This window comes from Lacerta agilis, chromosome 2, assembly GCF_009819535.1.
Source record: "Lacerta agilis isolate rLacAgi1 chromosome 2, rLacAgi1.pri, whole genome shotgun sequence".
In the NCBI taxonomy this organism is placed as follows: domain Eukaryota; kingdom Metazoa; phylum Chordata; class Lepidosauria; order Squamata; family Lacertidae; genus Lacerta; species Lacerta agilis.
In genome coordinates, this window is record NC_046313.1 from 59,729,492 (window position 1) to 59,753,522 (window position 24,031).

At 45.3% G+C, this 24,031-nt stretch overlaps 1 protein-coding gene and 1 non-coding gene across 2 annotated transcripts; one reads left to right on the forward strand and one right to left on the reverse strand.

The window, feature by feature from the left end:
* Positions 1-8,136: 8,136 nt before the first annotated feature.
* On the forward strand, positions 8,137-23,725 carry MYOZ3 (myozenin 3). Its single transcript, XM_033140300.1, has 7 exons — positions 8,137-8,330; positions 12,194-12,286; positions 13,138-13,295; positions 15,844-15,912; positions 16,750-16,897; positions 17,992-18,172; positions 23,474-23,725. Exons 2-7 carry the CDS (start codon positions 12,202-12,204, stop codon positions 23,640-23,642), a joined length of 810 nt encoding a protein of 269 aa, XP_032996191.1. The 5' UTR covers positions 8,137-8,330; positions 12,194-12,201; the 3' UTR covers positions 23,643-23,725.
* TRNAA-UGC lies at positions 11,389-11,458 on the reverse strand. The gene has a single exon. It is a non-coding gene; the product is annotated as a tRNA-Ala (tRNA).
* Positions 23,726-24,031: the final 306 nt, after the last annotated feature.

Consider the following 24,031-nt stretch of genomic DNA (forward strand, 5'->3'; position numbering starts at 1 on the left):
TCGCAAGCCCTGTGTATATATGGCCACGAAGAATTATTGGACTGCTTCCATCCACCAAGGGCTATCAGTAGCTACTGGCCACAATAGTTTTGTTCTACCTCCACTGTTGGAAGCTGGAGTAGATGGGCCACTGGCCAGACTCAGCAGAGCTCTTCTAATGCTCTTACATAGTGTTCCCAGACTTATTATAAGGGGATCCACCAATGGAATCTGATTGTTTTCAGGGAAGAGGACCTGGACATATCTGCCTTAACCCATTTCTCTCCATTGCCCCCGACACTTATTTCAAGCAACTTGTCAACCCAACATTGGAGCCCTTATGCCACTGCTTGCTGTAGTCAGCAACAGCAGGGGCTCAGGGAAGCCAAAAACAGAGATTCTGCTGCCACGAGGACCTGAGTTTCTGCCTCCCTGACTCAGCATGGAGAGGTGTAAGAACACCCAGTGCTACAAAATGTTTGCTTCTTCCCTGCAGCTGCTTGGCCCCTCAGGCTTGGAGGTCAAGCAGATACTTGCTGCTGCTGCTGCTCCGGTTTCACCGGAGGAATGGCAAGGGAAAAGAGCATATCACACATAGGCTCCCACACTGAGGCCCTCTGTTGTGACTGACAGGCCTAAGCGATAAATTTCAGTCCACAAGCAGGGAACTCATGGGTACATCAGGTACCGTTCTCAGATAGCTAGCTAGCTCTCTCTCTCTCTCTCTCCTCTCTCCTCTCTCTCCTAGGCAGTCAACTTGTCCTTTGCAAAAGCAGCAGCAAAGTGAGGGCAGGGACTGGGGGGGACAAGGAAAGGTTGCTGGTGCCCTCTACAGGCCTGTGGGATCAACTATGAGATTTTTCACTCATCCCGGGAGCATGGTAGAGAGAGAGAAAATGTGTCTAAGGGAAAGTTGAGTGTAAAAGCAACACCGGTTGATTGAGCTTTTGACAAAGAGACCACTGTGGCAGAGAGAAAGCTCAGCCTCGGATCTTCCGGGAAGAAGGTCTTGGTTAGTTAGCAGGTGGAAGCGTTGCATGTCGTTGAGTGTGTGGGAGGGAGGCACTGATGTAGGAGAAGGTGCTGAAAGATGTCATGAATCTCTAAAGGGCTCCTTGTTGTTCCCTGAGCCATGCGGGCAGCCTCTAGAACACACTGCTAAGATAAGGAAAATTGAAAACATGAGATGCAGAATGTATCAGTAATAGCATATCCCTGAACTTCCTGAGAGGACAAGAAACCTCTTGCTTTCCCCAAGAGAGGGGTTTTTTAAAAAAGGAAAAGGAAAAGAAAGCAAAGTTATATTTGAAAGAATAAACTTATTCTATCCTTGGTTCCTGGTACAGACTTTTAAAACTCCATCTCCAGTCTAAGCCCTCTTCCAAGCAATTTTTGAAGAACTGCTTAGTGATGTTGCATTTAAAGAAAAACTGAGGGAGTTTAAGAAAAACTAAAGCTCTACTAGGGTAGAGGAGGAGGTTTAAAAGTATCTGCTTGTCCCTCTTGTCCCTGGTTTCACAGGCTCTGCCTTCTCCCCCTTTACCATGTGTGTGAGATGCTTCTCGTTGCTGAGGAGGCCCTGTGTTGTTATGTTTGCGGGCTGGATGTCTGCAGGTAGCCCTCATGGGTGCAAATTTGGAGGTGTCTCATCTAGTGTGACTGCATTGATCCAACCTCCCTTGAGTGTGATAATAAACTATGAAGTCTTAAGTTGTATTATCAAGCTTCAGGGACTCAAATTCAGTAGCATTCTTCTTCTTAGAATTAAGATAATCCTACTAAATCAATCTGAAGATTGATTTCCTTTGAAGAGAAATGATAATTTGTACCCTGCTTTTGCAAACCAAACCACAATGATTAATCGACGAAGGGATACCATTTTTCCTAATGGGCTTTTTAAAAGCCTTGTAAAAAGTTTTTTGTTTCCAAAATAGTGACAATGAATTCCGCCCCCCCCCCGACACACCAATGTATACAGATACTGCATGTAAATAGTAGCAATGACTTCTGGAACAATGTATGATATCCACTCTGCAAGAGAATGTGCACAGCTAACCATTTCCTACTTGCTCACTCAATGCAAAGAAACGGTTTTGATGATCTGTTATATATAAAAAACAATTTCTCTATGTTTATTTTCCATTAGGGATCAGTAACCAAGCATGCACTGTTTCACATAAACCTGCCCTCATGTAAGTTGCAAAGCAAGATGAATCAGGGACAATATGCACAACGTTGAACAGCACAAACCTTTGCACAGCTGCTCAGAAGTAAGCCCCATTGAACTCAATGGGGCAGTTAAGCATCGAGCCTAAATTTAAATCCCATGCTTATAAATCAGCGGTCAGGTCTCCTTGCAAACACCTGGACTCAGATTCACAGCAGAAGCCTTGACCTCCCTGTCCTTGAAAGGTCCCAGATAGGGATATATGCCAAAGGTCTTATGAGCAAAATTGATTCCCAGCTCACAAGAGCTTTTGCATGCAAAGCAGATGTGTAGTTTCTATTAGTATTGCTGTTTCCCTGGGCATCTTTCCCAGAAAACAAAGAGCAAGAGGAAGGATGTGTTACTATCCCAACTGCAACGCACTGCCATGGTTGGAGCTGGCAGCTCAATTCAAGAGGAACACAGAGGAATTGCTGAAGGAGAAAAGATGTTGTTAATTAAATATTGCAAGTGTCTCACTTAGGGGGACTCTTGGGCGACTCATGACTTTTGGGCTTGTGGGACGTCTTTGTTCTGAAATTCTATAACCAAGAACACACTGGGCTTGCTGTCTCTTCACCAGATGCTCTTTGCATTAGCACTGCATCATGCCTCTGTATAACACGACTCCAAAATAAATACATTAGCCCACGCGGCCTGGTCATCTCGTGTTATTTGGGAACCAAACTATTAGCCACAAGAAAAGAGGCCTCTCTCTCTCTCTCTCTCTCTCTCTCTCTCTCTCTCTGTGTGTGTGTGTGTGTGTGTGTGTGTGTGTGTCATGCTTACATGCAGTCTCCATGGGTTCACTTCCATAGACACTTAACATGGTGTAGGGGTTATTCAGCTAGGACCCGGAAGACCAGGGTTCAAATATTCACTCTGCCATGAAGCTCACGGAGTGACCTCGGGTGAGTTACTATCTCTCATCCTACCGTAACCTACTTTTCTGGGTTGTGATGATAAAATGGAAAGGGGGGGGAGGACTGTGTGTGCCCCCTTCAAGCTCCATCTCAAACTCGGAGGAAAGGTGGGATACAGTTGTAGTCATAAATGTAGTGATAAATGAAAGTAGTAGTAGTAGTAGTAGTTGTTCTTGTTAAAATTTATATACTGCCCTATCCCCGGGGGTCTCAGGGCAGTTCACAGAATAAAATCAAGATATAAAACCACAAAATACGAAATAAAAATAACAACAACCCAATAGCCCCCTCCCAAAAAACCAACAACCCCATTTTAAAAGGGCCTAGGATGTAAATCAGATCAACCAAAGGCCTGGTTAAAAAGGAACGTTTTTGCCTGACACCTAAAGGTGTATAACGAACCTCCCTGGGGGGAGCATTCCACAGATGGGGAGCCACTGCAGAAAAGGCCCATTCTCATGTTGCCACCCTCCGAACCTCTCGAGGAGGGGGCACACGGAAAAGGGCCTTAGAATCTCAGAAATAATCTTTTACTGGGAAGGGGCAGTATCCAACTGAAGTTCCACTGAAGTCCCCTTCTCCTCCCCCATGCCCCCCCAATATGCTCCAGGTTCCCCCGCAACCCTCCAGAACAGGTTTAGGTGGTGCGCAGGGAGAGGAGAGGGCAGAGCCGTTTCACTGCACAGCTAAAAGTCATTGCTCAAAGCACACTGTATCTGTTTAGCTGCATACTGCCCTAGGGGAATGATCTTAATGCCTCTGGTGACAATCACCTGACAACAAAAATGGCTGCTGGAAATAAAAAATAATAGTGCTGGGAAACAGTAGGAACATAGCTTGCTGAGGTCAGTCATTGGGGCCGGGGTGGGGGAGAGACTCTGTTGAAATAAGAGTGTTTGTGTTTCTTCTTAATCCAATGTGTTTATTTAGCTTCATGGTCCTTTCCATCCCAAAGGTAACAAAAGCAATTGCTCCTGCTCCCCCTGGCAAGGCAAAATAAGCCTTGTGTTAAAATATCAATGAAACTGCCGCACCCTTTTCTGATTTAAAGTCCCGGTGCAAACAGTAACCTCTGCTGCAGTAACCTTTCCGAAAGGCGTTCAGGCTCAAACTTTGGCAAGTCAGCTGAGCGGAAAGAAGCGGTCACCAAAAAACCACTTCTCTTTGTGCCCTTACTTCTGAACCTGATGCAGAGATCGTTTCGCCAACAGCAGGCATCAAAGCATCCACTGAGACACATGGGGGTGGGCAGTCTCTGTTCAGGTTAAAACCAGAGTTTGAATTCTGAGGCTGAGAAACACATCCTTGAATTGCTACACTTCATTCTCAGTAGGATATGGAGACTGGGCGGCATAAATTCTTGCACTGGTGTGAGGATTAGCACTAACAGGACATGATTTGCACCCTCCTCCCTGCCTCACACTCGTTTCACCCCAAAATCTTTTCCAGGGTGATTGGGGAACCCCAAGAACAGATTGTGAGTTCACATAGGGAGAGAACCTGCTGCTGCACAAAGAGAAATCTGTGTGTTGACATAACATTCGCCTTATCACTACATTGAACACAAGCTGCTCTGCCTGTTGTTGTTGTTGTTGTTGTTGTTGTTTTTGTTGTTTTGTTGTTGTTGTTTTGCCCTCTAGCAAGCAAAGCCTAATTTCATCCTGCAAAGGAGAGAGAGATCGATGGTCAAAGGGTTTTCTGAAATTGTGGAGTAGGAATATGAGGCGGTATTGCTGCTACATGCACTGCCCCAGCCTCAGGGCACCTCTTCGAGTGATGGTGGCTTACTCTGAGCAAGGCGGGTCAGCAACTTGCTCTGAGGAGAGCTGGATGTGAACTGAAACCCTTTGTGCCTCAGCCTCCCCTGTTTGCCTCTCATAGGCTCCGCCCCCTTTTGCAGAAGAATTTCTTAAAGGGCCAGCCCTCTGACAGGCTCCTTTCCTGCATTCCATGACCTCCTGCCTGGCATGCTCCCTGTGCTTCGGGACTGGTGAGGTACTAAACAAGGCACACTTCTATGAAGGTCTTGGCTCCAGCTCTGCAACCCTGATACTGTGAAACCTGGTTCGGTGGACTCCTGCCTGTCTGCCAGCCTCAGGTTCAACATCAGGTTCCAAGCCAAGAACCTGGTCTGGCTACTTAGCCCATGACACTCTGGCTTCCTGTCTATGAAATGGGGATTCATTGTTCTATCTATCTGGAACTTGAGAGGTCTGATGCTTTAGAGGAGTAGTAGAATACTTGAAAATATCATGCAAATATGCTGTAAAACACAGACATTAAAAGCAGGAGAAATACAGCTGGATCTGCCTCCCAAAACAATGGAAAGATCAATGGACTCTTCAATGGGGAGCCCTTTTTATCAATCTGTATGAAGTTCTTATTATTATTAATTAAATTTATATGTCCTGCCCCTCATCATAAGATCTCAGGGTGGCTCACAGAATAAAATAAAAGATAGACACAAGTTTGAAGGGTCTGATGCCTTGAGTGAATAGCAGAACACCTGAAAGCTCCATATCATTGGATAGAAAACACTGAGGTTACTTTCGGAGTATAGCTATGTGGATTTCCCTTTGATTTGGTGCATATATATGGAAGCTGAAAATGAATGAGCCAATAATGAATGAAAAATGAGGCAAGTGCAATGCAAAGAAAAAATGAAATGAATGAAAGATTTAAAAAGAAAGAGGCTGAAAACCAAAGTGGGTGGATTAATTTTCAACTAAGTGAAAATGAAAGAAATTGCGGCTTTAAGATGAAAATGAATAGATAAATGAAACAATTTCCACCTTGCACACCCCATCGCAGTCCTGAGTCATCATTACAGTGTGAAAATTATTGTGTGTATGTGGTGGCGATGGAAGGATGAAATTCCCAAACCCATAATCTGAGCCATTTAAAACAATTACTAAGGGGGGGGGGGCTGTGATACTGCATCCTCTGCTTCTTCCCCCAGTAATTCAGTAATGGGAGGGGGCAGGGGATGACATTTAAGGAGCGGAACCCTTTTCATTTCAGACTAAGCTGTGTGAGAAAACGATTTAACGTTTAAGTATACCAATTAAAGGATGCAATTGGAAGCTTCTGAGAATGCAGTGGTGAAGAAGGACCACAAGATGGCAACAACACGCGGGTTTTGCTTATATCCTTCCCCTCTTCAAAATGGGTTCAGTGGTTAAAGTTGGGTTTGAACATGAGATATGTAAAATGCTGTCCACCAGCTTTCACTCCAGTATCACAGTGCTCAAGGGAAATATTGTACTGCATTTTTATTTGTTTTTTTACATATTTGCTGGGCCACTTGGAAACAAGGGACTCCAGCAGGGCTTTCACATTTGAACATAGGCTGTTGTCCCGAAAGTTCACACCAACTTTCCATTCTTGTTATCCAGGGAGGTGCCCTGTATTTTGCATTCTTCTCACCCCACGAGGTGGGGTGTCAAGCTGGCATTTAGGACAAGCATTTGGCACACCCTGTGTCATATTTGTTTGCCATCTCATTTATAACACAATAGCCCCACTGAGTGCTCTGATATTAAATACAATTTAATACACATGTTCAGGACAGAAGTAGACTTCTTTCTGGAACATGTATTAAATTGTGTTTGATAGCAGAATGTTCAATGGGTCTATTGTGTACTAAACAAACTCAAATCATTTACAAAGGGTGTGCCAAGTGGTTGTCTGAAAAACCTGGCTGATTATCTTGGGACGCAGAGCAGAGAGAGAGAGACACTCTCTCCTTTCCTCTTTTGCTGCTTTATTTATTCTAAATGGCCTGTGTTAAATTTCTTGCACCGTTGCTATTGAAATAGTTTTTGGATTCTTGTTGGGGTTTTTTTTACATGAGGTAAGCAACCCACAGATGGGCTGTGCTGAAAAAGGCAGCCTATCAATAATTTTATAAATAAATCCTACCTTGATTATGATTATGGGCCTAATAACACATCTAAGGCATGTAACTGTGCACCAACATCATTTTTTAATAAGTAAAAACACACCCAGAGCCCTACAGGATGAAAACAGCTTGGGGATACAATCTGGTCTAAATTCCCCCTTCAGAAATCCTTTGTGTTTTTCTTTTTAAGTGTTCTGGAGCACTGTTATATGTGTGCAGAATTTCTCAAAGGATAGTCTGTAGAGCGCTGGTGCTCTGGTGGTCTGCGAGCTCCATTCAGGTGGACACGGTGCTGTACAGTTGAGAGGGACACGGGTGGCACTGTGGTCTAAACCACTGAGCCTCTTGAGTCTGCTGATCGGAAGGCCAGTGGTTCAAATCCGTGTTATGGGATGATTTCCTATTGCTCTGTCCCAGCTCCTGCCAACCTAGCCATTCGAAAGCACACCAGTGCAAGTAGATAAATAGGAACCGCTACAGTGGGAAGGTAAACGGTGTTTCCATGCACTCTGGTTTCCATCACGGTGTTCTGTTGTGCCAGAAGCAGTTTAGCCATGCTGGCCACATGACCCGGAGAGCTGTCTGTGGACAAACGCCAGCTCCCTCGGCCTGAAGCGAGATGAGCACCGCAACCCCATAGTCGCCTTTGACTGGATTTAACCGTCCAGGGGTCCTTTACCTTTACAGTTGAGATCATCTGCACTGACCCTGCTCTCGATTTATTTTACAAGAACACCAGCAATTTTCATTTGGTTCACCTGGGAGTGGGGAGAGAGGCTGAGAACCACTAAACAAACATAGGATGCATGGTTATAAGCTAGTCCCTAAATTGTTCTACTATTGTATTTTTCAACTTACAGCTCATTATGTTTCAAGTCATCCTAAATAGCAAGGGGGGGGGGAGTATTTTAATCAGCGGTTCTCAAACTTTTATCTCTGTGCCATACTTTCAGAATAAAAGCTTGCTCACGCCACACAATTATTTTTTTAATCGGTAAGAAATACATTGGAAAACAGAAAGAAAGAACTCCTAGCTTTCAACATTTGCCACCAGCTCAGCTCGCCAAGACTCTGCTCAGACCACGCCCCTCTTCTCAGCCAGAAATAAATGTCTGATGTAACAAGGATTAGGGTCTTGGCATCTCGGCAGCAAGGAGATCGAAAAAGACACAAGGGGGCAAGACCTGGGACAGCTGTAAAGCTCTTGGGCGAGAAAAGGGGTCGAGGAAACTCAAACTGGGCTCTAATCCTCACCTGGGAAGTGTCTGCCATCTCAGGACTTCACCACAGGGCTTTACGGTCTGAGGAAGGGCTCAAGCAGGTATGGGGGAATATCTTCTCTGGACTCAAGGGGTAGTTGGATAGAAGGGAGAGGCTGCTGTGAGGAAAAATCAGAGGAAAAATGTTGGTAATCTGGACAATGTCTTCTAGTGGCTTGCATAATACGTATATTATTGAGGATCAAGACTACACACAGAAAGATCCTTATTAGAGTTGAAACTTGGGACATTCCCCTCCCCCCTTTTAAAATGCAAACTTGGAGCTTTGATAAGCAGGAGATGTTCCAGCAGCTGTTGATGTGGGAAAGCAGCAGAGAGCATGTACATGATGGCAAATCCATCCCTACTGCATGAAATATCTGTTATATCTGTTTTATAGTGCCATGTGATGTTTCTCTGATACAACTGGGGCACAAAATGGGTGGCTGATAACCCATGCTAGGGAGCATGCTAGATATGGCATCATTACTGCGAGGTCACTTAGACAGGAGGGCAGAAGAAGGGGAAATAGAGACTTGGTGGCTGTTCAGTGTAACCATATAGGAAACACTCTTTGCAACGGCTAGGCAGCCCAGCTTAATGTCCATAGGGCAAATATTAGCACTTAGCCCCAGAACATGAGTTGATGGGTGTTTGCTCAGTCCATAAAGGAAAATGGCTTCTGGCACAGGAAATCATAAGACTATGATCAGGACTAACCATTTGCTCTATGAGACCCTGTCCAACACAAAATTGCAATGGAAGAATGCTGAATGCCCCCACAGAGCAAAAGCAGGGAAATGTGCTCTCAATCCAAGCTGGCAATCTTGTCAGACCATGCAATACATAGCCCTTGCCTCTGTAACATTAGCTCTGTTGGCTAAGCGATAATTAGCTTTCCAGTTTCTAATGCTCTCTGCAGATGTCACGGTGTCTCTCTCTTTGGACTGTCCTGTGGCAGTAAGTAACATAGGATGGTTAAAAGGCTTCCTATTGGGAGGTAAAGCCATTTAAATTTGCCAAACAATTCCGGTTCTTGAATTATGGGACGTAATGTGACTTGCTCCAGCCTGCAGCCAGAGGCTTGGCCTGAAACAGGACAAGAAAGAGGGATATTATATATGCCAAAGCTTAGAACTAGCAAGGGGGGGGGAGTAAGTTCTCTCACCCAGCCAACATTGTCTAAGCATTTCTCAAATAAGGGAGGGTGTGACCACAAAGTTCAATTTCCTACTACCATCGTTTATGGATTCCACATCACGTTTTTAGATACAGGCCACGTTCAAGACTGAAGAAATGGCCAATGTGTCTAAGTGATAGCTGGGTGGCAGGTCAATGCAAAATTACGGTAGTCTGAACACCTTGCTGGCATTGTAGGCTGTAATCCTATGGTTGCTTACCAGGGAGTTGGCCCCATAGCATTCAGTAGGACTTTGTTATGTGAACAGACATGTTCAGGATTGCAATGTTGCTTGATTAATTAACAAACTCTTCTGTTTGGGTTGACTCCAAGGCTCATGAAAGGTAAAGAGTAGGAGGAGATAAATTGAGAAGGACAGTAGAAAAGGCAGGAGTATGTCTGTGTTTTCTTACATTTCTATCCTGCCAACTTCCCAAAGTCCAGGTTGCTTATATCAGACTAGTCGCCTCATATCTGGCGCTGCTTGAGAATTCTAAGAAACTGAAAAAAATCTGTGCGGTTTTGAAAGGCTAATTCCACCATCTTGATCAAGATGGGATCCAATTGTGTCAAAACGTAGACAAAAAAAAAAAAAAACACTCCTCCTTGATCTCAGCCTCCATCAGGTGAAGTATGGTTATAATATTGTAAGAGGTGACCAAACGCATAGAAAATAGATGGAGAATTTAAAAAAAAAAATACATAGTAGATGTGTGAGTCATGTTAACATTTCAGACCTGCTAGATGGATTGAAGGATAAGAGAGCTAATGGTGGAAGGATTTCGGGAAGCAGTAATAAGGAAATGAGAGCATGATTCTGCAACCGGCAGTGATGGCAATTGCATTTCCATCCTGAATTCTGACTCATTGCCTAGTGAATACACATGGCACAAACTCAGTATCCGAGAGGCCAGGTTTGGAGATAATCTACAAGCAATTTTTTTCAGCCATGCTGCAATGACAGGAATGCCACCCCCCACCCTCCAGAGCATATCCGTTTATGCCAGTGGCATGCTTGCAAAATGATGCCAGCTGAAGTGGGTGTATTATGGACGGTGCCTTAAGCAACACAGTCCTAACTTTGTCAATAGTAAGTTGCATTGAATTCCATGGGGCTTATACCCAGGTAAGTGGGTTTAGGATTGACACCCCATTGCCCATAAAACCAAGGTTGTTTATGATGTTGGAGACCTGATGGTTGTGTACATGCACGGCTTAACCCCTAGCACTATTAGGCCCCTTGAAATCTCAGGGCTAAGTACTTTCGTCCACCTCCAACTCCCATGAGATCATCATGTCAGAAATCCATGCCTGCCTGCCTGCTTCCATCCTTCATGGGCCAAGGATCAGGGTTACATCTCCCAATCCTCCCAGGTCAGTAACTTAAAATAGTTGCTGCTGATATAGGGAAGTCTCTTTAGCGGCACGGAGGAGGAACACACAGCCCTACATGAACTATGTAGTGAAGAGAAGCTGAACTTTGCTCACTGCAATGTGTTCCATTCAAACAGCTTGAGCTCAAGCTTTATTATTATTATTATTATTATTATTATTATTATTATTATCCTCAAGTTCATTTGTTTACAACCCAAGGGCATTAAAAGCAAGGCTCCTTTTATTGTCTAAGTGAGAATAATTCTGCATAACGATACAGACCAAATGAATATAACCATTAATTACTGTTTGGTTCTGGAACCGAGAGGTTTCAGAAGAGGACCTTGTGTACCGAGCTTATTTTAGCATTCACATTGTTACAAATGTACCCCAACCTGTCCCCAAACTGTTAGAGAGACGAGATCTGTTTGGGTCACAAAGGAGATAGCAGAACACAGATTCCTATGCTCCTGAGCCAGGTCATTGATCTATTTAGCTCCATATAGTCCACACTGGCTGGCCCTGGCTCCCCAGGATTACAGACAGGGGACATGGCCAGCCCTACCTGGCAATGCCAGGGGTTGAACCTGGGACCTTCTGCATGCAAAGCAGATGCTCTAACACTGAGCCACAGCCCTTCTTCAATGGATACAAGAGAAAGGAAGGGGGACAAGTCCCCTGCAGACAACTAGGTCCCCACCTCCAAGAGCAAAGTTCAGTTGTTTCTGTGGCTTTGAATGCTTCATAACTGGATTAAGATTCAAAGTATGGAGAGAGCAAGCCAAATGAATGGGCTGTTTCTAAAAAGGGATGAAATATAATAGAATCATAAAATCGTAGAGTTGGAAGGAACCCCCAAGGGTCATCAAGTCTAACCCCCTCCAATGCAGGAATCACAGCTAAAGCATCCATGACAGATGACCATCCAAACTCTGTTTTAAAACTTCCAATGGAGGAGCGTCTACCACCTTCTAAGGCAAGCCCATTCCACTGTCGCAACAGCTTAGAATGGCAGAAAGAACTTAAATTGTTTAGTCCTCCAAATGACTAGCTGCTCATTTCTATAACCTAGAAAGCCAGTTTAGTCTCATCCACTAGCACATTTGTTGTTATCGCACAAATATATTTGGCCTCATGTCCAGGACAGTGGCAATATTTCCAGCATTTTCAAATTCAGAGCAAAGAGCAAATTTACAAAGACAAACATCCCAAGTAGGGCCAGTTGTTAGGCAATACTATGTAGAAACAACAACACACACAAGAGATGTGTGTGAAGAGCTTCATTAACGTGTGACACCGAAATTTCAGATCCCCCTCTAAATGTTCATGAAGCTTGTGTGGAGACTGATAAACTCTTGCTTTCCTTTGCAGTTGAGAAAATGTTCCCCCTCATTCATTCAGATCACAGCAGAGAGCCGAAGACACGGGTCCATACCATTATGGGGGAGCTCACAGATGGAGAAGGTAAGCCGTCCTCCATTGCCATCGTCTTCAAAGGTTTCTGACCTTTACAGCCTCAAGCTCACAAAGGCAAAGGCTGCAGTCCCAAGCAGACTGCCCCCTGCCCCCTTGCCAGTGGGGCCTTAAGGAGAGGTGGATCCACCACTGCATTGATAGCCAGCAGCTCATGGTGGCTGTAGCGGCAGGAACAGGACAATAGGGCTGGATCACTCCATCCGCTCCAGGCTGGCTCCATGATTTTTTCCAGGTTAAGCCCAATGTCACACAAAGGGCAATGAGACTGGCTATGGCTCCAGCAGATCCCAGGCCGGTTCATACCTCTCACCCACCCAAAGAACAACCAGTTTAAGTGCTTTTTTGTCAGTAGGGATACCACCAAGAGGCTTCCTTCCTGTCAGCATGTCCAGTTGCCGGGAGGTTTTTTTTTTAGTTCTTGTGTCCTTCCATGGGCAGTGGGAGGCTAGCTCAGCTGGAGATGCCTCCACTCAGTCCAACTCCCCCCCCCCATAGCCTCCCCTAAGTGGGGCTTAGATGGCTCTTCTCATCTGAGGTGAAGGACAAAATGGTACCCCCATTCCATAGACTGAAGCTGACCAGACTTCAATACTGGCGATAGGACAAGTGCTCTCCATCACACCTGAGGGGAGCAAGCTGTTGGGGGCAGGTGAGGGGAGTGGGCAGGGCAGGTGCAGATTTGCCCCCCAACACCTCCTTCCCCCTCTCCCCTCCAGCATGAGCTCCCTCACTTCCCCGCCTCACATTAGGGCACCTTTAATTAATTTACAACCAGCGTTTCGTAAATTAAAGGCTTTCATTTCCGCTGCCTCCATGTGACGTATGCCTGTTTTTCTCAGCTCTGGTGGAGCTCGATTTAGGAAAGAAGGTGAGCATCCCTCAGGATCTGATGGTGGAGGAGCTCTCCCTGCCAATCAACAAGGGCTCCAGGCTGTACCAGAAGAGGCAGAGGAGAGTGCAGAACTTTGTGCTGGAGCATCCTTCGGGCTACAGAATTGTGAGTTGTGTTTCCGTCCTGAGGGAAGAGGCAGGAAGCTCTGTGAGAACAGCCTGTCGGTCCACAGCAACAGGTGCAGCAAGGGAGGCAGCAGTGCTGACCAAATGGACTCTTGTTTCTCAACCATGGATCCCCGACTGCCTAAGAATGAGAAAGCGAATCCTTCCCAGTTAGGTTGCTGAGATGGGTAGGGGAATGGCAGGCCTCTTTAATCCTGTTGCTTGGCTTCAAGTGTAGTGGATGTGCTATGCTCCATCTTCATCCACGGCCTCCATGCCATCCTCCCTTCTATTTCCCACCTGTTTATTTTTATTCATTGAAATATCTGCACACTACTTTTCTGCCCCACTAGCATTTCCCAAGATAGTCCATGGAACATCAATTAAAAGCAAGGTCAGGGAGCTGGATCCAGCCATCAGCTCTGAGAAGCATTTTCCTTTGCCCACACAGTTTGAAATCAAACGGCATCGGCAGAGGAACAGGGCTTTGCAAGCACCCATACACAGGAAAAGCACTTCACGTGTTGGCGTGGCAATATCAGGTGGGCCTGGGCCTCTGCAAGCACCGCCAATCAGATAACGGCTTGCTCTGGCCCAGGCACAAAGTTTTGCAGGCACCACTCATCAGCTGCTTGCAAGAGGCTTTTAGGGGCTGCCAATCAGAGCCGTCACCTTCCCCACCCTGAGATTATACTTGACAGTGTTTGGGGCAGGTGGGCGTAGCTTGGGGGAAACAGCCTCATGGGCCAAACTGGAACCCCTGCCAGGCTTAATGAGGCCCATGGACCAGAGGTTGTCTACTGCTGATTAAAAGCAACAGCCAATAATAGTGTAAAAACAAGCAAGGACTAAGCATTGGCAGCCAGATCATAAAGCCACAAAAGGAGGGGAGAGAAACCAAACCAAGGATAAGAGGAAACAAAACATGTGCCAAAAATGCCAGTAAGGGTTGCAGCAACACGACATGAAGCAAAGTCTCAGTGGAGGTGCAGCGTGGGAGAAGGCGGTCTTCCAAAAAGCCTTATCCTAAACCGTTTAGGAGGAAAGGCTTTAACAACTAAACACCTAGGAGCTATTAGAAGGTGCCTTGAGAAAAGATGCCAAGGCATGTCTGCTCCTCCTGGTGACAGACAGAACAAGATGTCAAGCCGCTTCTGCTCTCAGATCATCGTCTGTCCTTTGAGCTTCACAAGGCATGCAAGATTTGGCATGGTGGTCATGCACTCAATGCATGGACAAGATCATCTGGCAGGCAGGCAGGCACCTCTGGCCCTCTCCTTGGTCAGCAATGCCACTCCTGGTCTAAACAATTACCGACATCTCTGTTCAGATGCTATTCAAAGGGCTAATAAAATGAATCAATGGGCTGTATGCAGCTGCGTGCTGCTCACAGCAGTTCCATTAGAATTAATGAACCCAAGATAGTCATATCTATTGACGTCAGTGGGTTCACTCTGAGTAGGACCAGCATTGGATACAACCAGCTGTTGTGCTGTGACATGAATCTTCCAGAACGAGGGTGCCTGACTTATTTGGGCCACAGTCACTCTTGGTCAGTCCTCCAAGGGTCACATGTCCTGGCATGTCGTTCTCTCACATGCACACACACAGCACATACATATAATAGAGGCAGGCAGACACACAGTTCCCTCCTCGCTTTCTCAGTTGTGGATCAGTTGAGGAGTGGGGCTTTATTGCTCCCTGCCTGCTCACCAAATGATGGATCTGATGTCCAGGGAGGGGACAAATTACATCCCTGCTAGATCATGGGGCACTGCCCACAACAGCGTTGTGTATTTCTCTCCCTTTCACCCCCCCTCATTTTGCTGCTGCTGCTGCCACAGCCCAAACTGAGTGTTTAAGAGATCAGGCCCCTGAACTGGCACTTATCCACCCCTGCTTGAGGAGTCGGTGCCATGCTTTGCAGTCTCTTTTGCTCACCAAAAGTCAGTATCAGAGACTTAGAGCTGAATGCATTCACATTGGAAAAAGTCCCCATTTTCCAATTATACAGGCACCATCAGTTGGGTGGTGGGCCTGTGATCTTCTTCATTTATATAGCTGCTACTACCTTAAGGCCAAATAACTACATCTGACAGAAAATTACTTTGACAGCTTTTCTTCAACCCATTCCTAAAGCAATTTAACTGTTAACACCTCTGTCTGTGAGTAGCTGGAGCAAATCTGGTCATCCCAGTATTTAACTGGAGTCCATACATATATTCTCTGGCAGTCTTTTTAAGTTAAATCACCTGGCTCATGATTATTAATTCCTCTTTCATATAGTATGCATTTGACAAACCACTTCTCCCCCCCCCCCATCTTCTTAGGTTCACAGTTGAGGCCGCCATATTTGCTATGGGAATGGGCATACAATGCAAAGGCAAAATTATGAACCATTGCAGAATAAGCTTCAGGACTGCCAATTCCAACAGGAGGTCATATTTAGCTTTAATCTACTAGTGTCTGCATTCTCTCAGCCTTATGGCTTCTCCATGGCCCTTGCCCATGTCATGTATTGATATTCTTTTCCTTTCTCTCTTTGCAAGATCTCAAATGCTTCTGGAGGAGGAGGAGGCTCACACGCAGATTACAATGGAGTTGGCATGTCAGGACAGGTAGTCTGCATGACTGCTGCATGGGGAGGGTCGCACTTGCTTAGGCTAGAGTTTAGGGTCCATCGTGAGACCTGGAGAAGCCAAAAAGTGACACACTGAGGCAGATTCACCCTGAAGGTATGTCATTGGACTTCTTTCTCATAGTGACCCATTTCCTTGATAGGGAGCAGACTCACTGACCATTCCAAGTTAATATTTCAGTGGGGGCAGTGTAACTGTCTTCATGCATGCACCCAAATACGTACCTGATCTGCATGTCCTGTCATTTAAGCTTCTGTAATTTGTCCTGCAAGTGAAGGTAAAATGTAGCATGTGATGGAAGCTTAGCTCTCAGAGCTTGCTGATCGGGTTTCAATATCTTGCTCAGCTTGAAAAGTGAAATTCATTGGTACCTTTCTTCTGAGAGAGGGAACCTACACTACGGACCAACTGGTATAATTATCATTGCCTCTTCCCAAGGAATTCTGAGAACTGAGTTCTGTGAGGGGTAGGATAGGGCTTTCTAACAAAGAAGCCTCAGCCCACCAAGAGTCTTTGGGGGAAGCTCTGTACTCTGAAACCAATATAAAGCTGTAGTTTTGGACTGCGGTCCAATCACAGAAGCAGCTGGAAGATGTGTTCGATTTGCTTCAAGCAAAGTCAAAATTATTTTCCTCAATGGTGAATTTAAAAAAGCTCATCCAACCAAGGGCCTGGCTGGCCTTCTTCACTCCCCTTTTATCATTCTGCTTCTGCCTGAAGTTCCAGGCCCACCTAAGTCTTGACAGCATGCTGAGGAGACCTTTCTGACGACAGAAAACATCTTGCAGCCTATGCCTGTTTCCCTTTGTCTGCTAGTCTATCCATAATGCCGAAGGGAAGGAGAACTACCAGGCTGGACTTCACGAAGCCGCCTCAGGAAAGGCGTCACCTCCCAAAGTACCGAAGAAAACAAACAAAGTCTTGCGGATGAGCAAAGCCCTGAATCCCAATGCCATCGCTCCAGGTATGATCCAGGCACAGCACCACTGGGACCAGAACGACTTATTCAGCACAAAAGCAAGAGTGCAAGTGGGCAGTTCAACGGGGGGCTGGTGGAGCGCCTGCTTTGAGGTCCCAGGTTCAATCCCAGAATTTGGAAACGGGATGGAAGAAATCCCTGTATGAAACCTTGGAGAGACTGTGGGGACAATACTGAGCTAGGTGGACCATGGCAGCTTCCTAAATTTAATTAATGTCAATAAATGTCCAAATAATGGTAACAGCAGTCGTTGGAAGGATCCTAGTTGCTGTCAGGTTAAGCCCCACTCGAGTGCTATCTCAAACATTCCCTGGAGCCCTTGACACTAGCTATAGTTTTGTTTTGTTGTTAATCTCCCTTAGCATCAGCAGGTGCCATTTGTACCCGACCGCAGGGGGAGTCAAGATTTAGTTTACAACTTCCAGGTTAGTTGTATTTTTGGGAACTTCACTTCACCAGCAACGTTCCTTGAGACGTCTGACGAGACATCTCAATTCCCATTCCCTCTAAGCACACTGATGCAGAGGACAGCTGCATCAGAGACTAGCTGGTGTCCTTCATTAAATACAGAAAGGCAGGGGAAGGAAGAGGGAGCTTCTTTGTTAAGGATGGCAACTGGCCTTTGATGCAGCCACCCAGTTTGTCAAAATGATTGGGGAGGGAGCCAGTGCTGCTTGTGTGTGTGTGTGTGTGTGTGTGTGTGTGTGTGTGGACTGCACATCTGCAAAAAGCAGGACAGGACATGCCAAAGCACGGAGAAGAAGCTGCCTTCTACTGAGCCAGTGCTAGCTCTGTACACTGAGTGGCAGCAGCTCTCCAGGGTTTCCCGCAGAGGTTTCTCCTAGCTCTACTTGAAGATGCTGTGATTGATCATGGAGCCTTCTAGATGCCATGCAGATCCTCTACTAAGGACAGGAGGGCCATATTGTTGAATGCCTCCAAAATCTGGAAACAGCCATGCTCTTTCACATCATCTGTTCTAGTTTCTGCTAGGAACAAGAACTGTGAAATCAGATACTTAGGTTTCTCTGCCATCGTACTTAAGATGTTTTCACTGAATGTGACATTCTGAACCACAGGCTATTCTGGACCTTTAAGTGGCGTACCACCAGAGAAGTTCAACAGGACAGCCATCCCCAAAGGCTACCAGTCCCCCTGGCGGGAGTTCCTTAGCAGTGAGGACTACCAGTTAGACCATGAGACTCGTTTGCCTGAACCTCCCAGAAAAGTGAATAGTTTTGACGTCAGGAGCTTCAATAGGTAAGGCCTCATTCAATTTCCGTGTGGAATTTTGAGCTGGGATGTTCGGCATATACTTTAATCAGCATTCACGGCTGGCTGTGCAATGGGGCTTCCCCTGCCCCACAACAAACAACCCCTGAAATTAGTTCGGGAGTGTGTGTCAGAAGAACCTGTAGAACTGTGTGCAGGGGGAATAGAGGGGTGATTGTTCTGTCTGTCAAGCCAAAATGCTTGCCCTGGTGGAACAATTCCCTTAGCACAAGATTGAATTCCTCCCATTCATTTGGGAATAAGCACCGTTTCCTTGTGGGAGAAAAGGGATAATATATTTTTTAAGTTTAAAATAATAAAACGAGCACCTGCAGCCATGAACATTCCTGCCTCCTGCTGACTAGAATTAAAAACAAAATAAAGGATGCTGTGGTGACTGGAGGCATGCCTGTTCCAGCCAAGAGGCTGATGCAAGATCTTTTGTTGCTGCCACTCTCTGGGGGTTATTTAGGAGTGCTCCAGGGCCACAGGCTTTGGCCTCAAATTGCATCCCTAGCTGCAGCACTGCTGGCATCTCAAGATGTTCTTCTGTTAGGCAGGCAACCATTCCAGCCTCTTGGCTTGCTAGCAGTAGTTAATATAGGACTGTTAAAGTAACAGCAATTGCGTAGAAGACATGCTTGCATGAGCCACTGCTTTGCCATTCATTACCTTGTGGGAAATTTCCACAAGTTAATACTTTCAGTTCCTCCTGGCTTATGGTATGAAAATGTTAGGAGATGGCCCCAGAAAATCTAGCACACACTTCAGATAATCATAAACCAGCTTTTAAGAAAAGTGCATGACCCTGCCCCCATTCCCATCAACTAGGGATGGGGAACCTGTGGCCCTCCAGATGTTGCTGAACTTCACATCCTGTCAGCCCCAGCCAGCATGTCCGACGGTTAGGAATGATAGGAGTTGTAGTCCAGCATCCTCTGGAGGGCTAGATTCCCTCACCTTGCCCTAGGTAGGCCTTTGCTCTGGAGTCTGGTATCACTTCCAGGACTTAGCTGGAGGGTATGTGGGTGGAGCTATTAACGCATTTGCATCCTTCTTCTTGCAAGTGTTTTTTTCCAGAAGTCCCATTCTGCAGGGATACATAGTAAGTATTAAAAAAAATAATGCTTTAGGACTTGGGGCCCATTTATGAATTTGTTCCCAACTGCTAGTAACAGAACCTTGAAATTGTAAATCTCCTACATCATTGTGTCACTGGAACTGGAGAAGAGGAATCAAGTGAGAATTCTGTTTACACCCCATGCCACTCTCACATGCTTCTAACCAAGAGTTCTGTTTCCTTTCTGCATTAATCTGCAAATGATAAAATGACAACCCTGAAAAGGTTATTTTAATTATGTATCTAAATATGTATTTCTTTCTCAAAGTGCATATGTACATCTATATTTTGATATGCTTAAATTGCCGAGAACTGTGTTCTGGCATTTGGAGAGGTGTGAAATCTGTTGTGGAGCTCAATTTCAACCCGTACATCATTATCTAAAAGTTTATGAGCCAGTGTGGTGTAGTGGTTAAGAGTGGTAGACTTGTAATCTGGTGAACTGGGTTTGCGTCTCCACTTTTCCACATGCAGCTGCTAGGTGACCTTGGGCTAGTCACACTTCTCTGAAGTCTCTCAGCCCCACTCACCTCAGAGTGTTTGTTGTGGGGGAGGAAGCGAAAGGAGAATGTTAGCCGCTTTGAAACTCCTTCGGGTAGTGATAAAGCAGGATATCAAATCCAAACTCTTCTCTTCTTCTTCTTATTTCATGTATGAATTAATAAAGATTTAATGCTTCAACCACCCCTAACTCCTGGCACTGAAAGTGTAGCTTCCACGCGTACTTGAACAGTGGCACTTTTCTTTATAAAGCTGCACTAGCTGACTGCAGTCTTTCACTTACAGGGGTATATATTATAAGAAAAGATTTAAGAGGGCAATGCAGTTAGGTCAAGGGGAAATACTCTGATTTGATAGCACAGTTTTAACCCATTCACCTTAATATGGTAGCCACATTGGCAACAGAAATTAAAGGAAACCTATCACGTTCATGGCAGAAAATTTTCCACAACTCATAAGGCATTAATTTGCAAGTTAGACTTCCCGGTTTTTAACAGTGCAGCCAACTTGATTCTATAAAGCAATCCTAATTCCTGACCAAGGATTCGTTGGACAGGAATGGATTGGCGTAGGCTCCCCACCTGTAAGCCAGGGCAGAAAAGAGGGGGTATTTGTCTTTATATTTCTTGTGCTAGCTCCAAGCTAGTGCAACAGAGTAGGTGACACTGGGCTCCTCCTTCAGCTGCTAGCCCAGCGGATCTTTGGCTGACCTACTTCATTCCTTCCCTGACCACAATCTGTCCCATCCAGACCCTTACCCTGGCTACCAGCACTAGAAATACTGCTGCTGTCACCTTGTCAACAGCTCCCCCTGATGACCTTGCCCCTGGCATAAACCAAGAAACCTCTGCCGCATCCTATTCCACCCACCACCCTCAGCAGCACAGCTTTGCAAATGAAAACAGTCACCAGCTTTAATCTCAGAGATCCATACGATCCAGTCATATTTTTGCCTTCATCAGCTGCTAAATGACAACTTTCAAAACTCCATCTGCAGTGTATGTTGCTAAAGCATACGTAATTCATAGCCTCTTCACATCTAAAAAATTATTGCCGAAACCATGCCCAACTAGTCACTCCCATTGAGGGCCGGCCCACCCCAGAGGCAAGGTGATGTCACAGTCCAGGTTACAGGCAGTCGGAGTCCCGGCTTGGTACGCCAGGACCAAGGGAGCGGTCGGAATCAGCAGGAATCAGCAGTCCAGGGGTCAGGAAGCCAAGAGTCCACGAATCAGGAAACTAAGAGTCAGGAAGCCAAGAGTCTGAGGGTCAGGAAACCAGGAGTCAGGAAGCCAAAGCACAGCTAGGTGGGTAGCGTGTTGCTGTGGCAAAGAGCCAGAGGGAAATGGTGGTCTTATATACCCCTCCCGGCCCTTGCCACCAGGTGCTACGAGTCTTCTGTCAAGCCTCACCTGTGCGGCCCCACCTTGCCCTTCCAGACCAAACTCAGGAAGGCCCCAGTCCTGCGAGGCCCTACCAGTCACAGGGCCTGGCTCCTGCACGCACTCCTGACAGGTGTAGATATTTATTCCTCCTCTAGTTCCTGATGTAGATCTTCACGTACCCCTTCTACCCTGGCAGGGAGGGAGGCACCATTCTGTGCTTCGCCTTCAGGTGCCAAAATGTCTCGGGCCAGCCCTGCTCCCATTACTGTCTTGCAACGTCTTTTTTTAAAAACAGAATCTTCCTGCATCTCAATATCTTTAACATATGTTGGACTGGGGAACTGTTCCAAAGACTTACCCTTTTAGTTTTGGTTACTGCTCATGTTTCCGTTTATTTCAGGCCCTGTAGCAGTAATACATTCATATATGCTAAACAGACATAGCTGCCTGGTTTCTTCCTCTCTCTGATGTTTTAAATGAACACTTAGTAGCACTGTATTCCAATTTAATTCAATGCTTACCACGCCTTCATTTTAATGTTTCAGCGATTGTGACTTGCCACAACACAATTCAAAGGGGAAAAATGTTTCAAGGCAAATAACCTGACTGAAAGGAAATAAATTTTATTTTAAAAGAAAATAATTATGTATTGTAAAACAAAAACCACCATGGCCATTAGGGGACCAAGAAGACATAGCTTCAGCATTTGGTATGTAGGCTTCTCTACTGGCAGGAGCAGCCTGCACTCGTTTTAATTTCCCACATTGCGCTGGAGGAATGCTACATCAGGAAGTATTATGGGAAATAAAAATGACTGCCTATTGATAGGTAAATGAAGTGAAGGCTGCAATTGGGATCAGCGTAGTGGGCAGTGCACCATAGGGTACTATGTCAAGGCTGTCTTCAAAAGCAGCCCAGGTGCCAAGATGGGTCTTTGGAAAAAAAATATATACTGGGGAAAATATTTTCTTCTGGTTAAGCTTCTCTTTAGCATTCCAAGTTAGAACCTTTTGACTTGAAAATTACTTTCATTTCAGTGCCAACAACACTGATTTATTTTCTCAGATACACCCACATTTTCAGTTTTTACTGCCCTGTTGCAAGTGAAAATAAATAAACTGGCTCCGAGTTTTACACAACTTTTTTGTTTGCATAATACACTTGAAAAAATGCTAGTCTTTAACATCTTAAAATTCTACATGAAACCCCCCAGCACATCTGCCTTCCAGGTGCTGCTTTTGAGATATAATTCCATGTTACATGCTTCTTGCTACACCAAGAACAGACATAGCTACTTTCAAGCGCAATTAGATTTTCACCATAGGACCAAAGTTCTGCAGAGCAACAACACTATTACTATTTTGTAAACGGACACTGACCAGCTGTGCAAAGCAGCAGAGAACTGAAGCCATTTGCAGTCCACCCCCCACAAAATACACATTGTAAAATAAATACATGCATACATTTCACAAGTGTGAGGCAACTCAAATATTTATAGGAATTGTGTGTGCACTAGAAGAACATCAAGGGAAAACCTGAATGAAGCATGCCAGCGGTGAATTCTGTAGGTGCAAGTAAAAACATCATAAAACATAATTAAAAATCATTTTCTGAGGCCCTTCTTCGTGTGCCTCCTCCTCAAGAGGTTCGGAGGGTGGCAACACAAGAATGGGCCTTTTCTGCAGTGGCTCCCTGTCTGTGGAATGCTCCCCCCAGAGAGGTTCGGCTAGCGCCTTCATTATACACCTTTAGGCGCCAGACAAAAATGTTCATTTTAACCAGGCCTTTGGTTGATTTGACTGACATCCTACACCCTTTTAAAATGTGAGGTTTTTTGTGGGGGTTATTGGATTGTTGTTTTTATTTCGATTATATATTTTGTGGTTTTATATCTTGATTGTGTTCTGTGAAGCGCCTTGAGACCTCCGGGTATAGGGCAGTATATAAATTCAATTAGCAACAACAATGTAGCTGAAACTGCTGAGAGCAGACTAGTGCAGCAGATAATGGGAAACGTCTATTTTCAACCCACTTTTAAAATAGACTGTCGCAATGACCACTACAGATCGTCAGGACCCACACTATTCTTCAGAATGTAATTTGCTTTAACTTGTTTTTAATTTCTGGATTTTAAATGGCTGTTAACCCACCCTGGGACCTGCTGGCAAAGGGTGGAGAATAAATTTAATACATGACCACGGTGGACCAATCTCTTCCCCACTTGAGACTGAATGTGTGCTTGGTTTGCAAACACACTACAGCCTTCTCTTTTTGTACCTGCAGGACCCCAACCCCATTTGGCGGACCATTACTGAATGATGTGATCCTTGGGTATGAGATGAATGAAGCCCAGACAGACATGAGCAGCTTGGAACTCATGTTAAACAGGCCCAGCTTCAACAGAGCACCTCGGGGATGGATACAGGCGATGCCAGAATCTGAAGATCTGTAACTTGCTATAACGCTGCTGCCTGACTTCTTCCAATGCCAATGCACGCTAGCCTCCTAGTTTACTAATGCAGTCATGGGAAAAAGCAAGCAAGCAAGCACCCTCTTTGAATTCTGTGGTTTTACACATGAAGACATAACAACAATCATCTGTTCCTTAGGAGGTCTTAAAACTTGGTAAATACAACCTCAGACGAACAACACCACGTGACATATTGCACTATGTCATGATTTATTTAACAGAAATAAAGCCAAAATGGAAAAGCCATGTTAAAAACTAAGTACACCTTGTGCTTCAGTAGCTCGTAGAAGTGCCTTTAGCAGCAATAACACGAAGCAATTGTTTTCTGTAGGACTTTATCTTTCTCACATCATTGTGGAGGAATTTTGGCC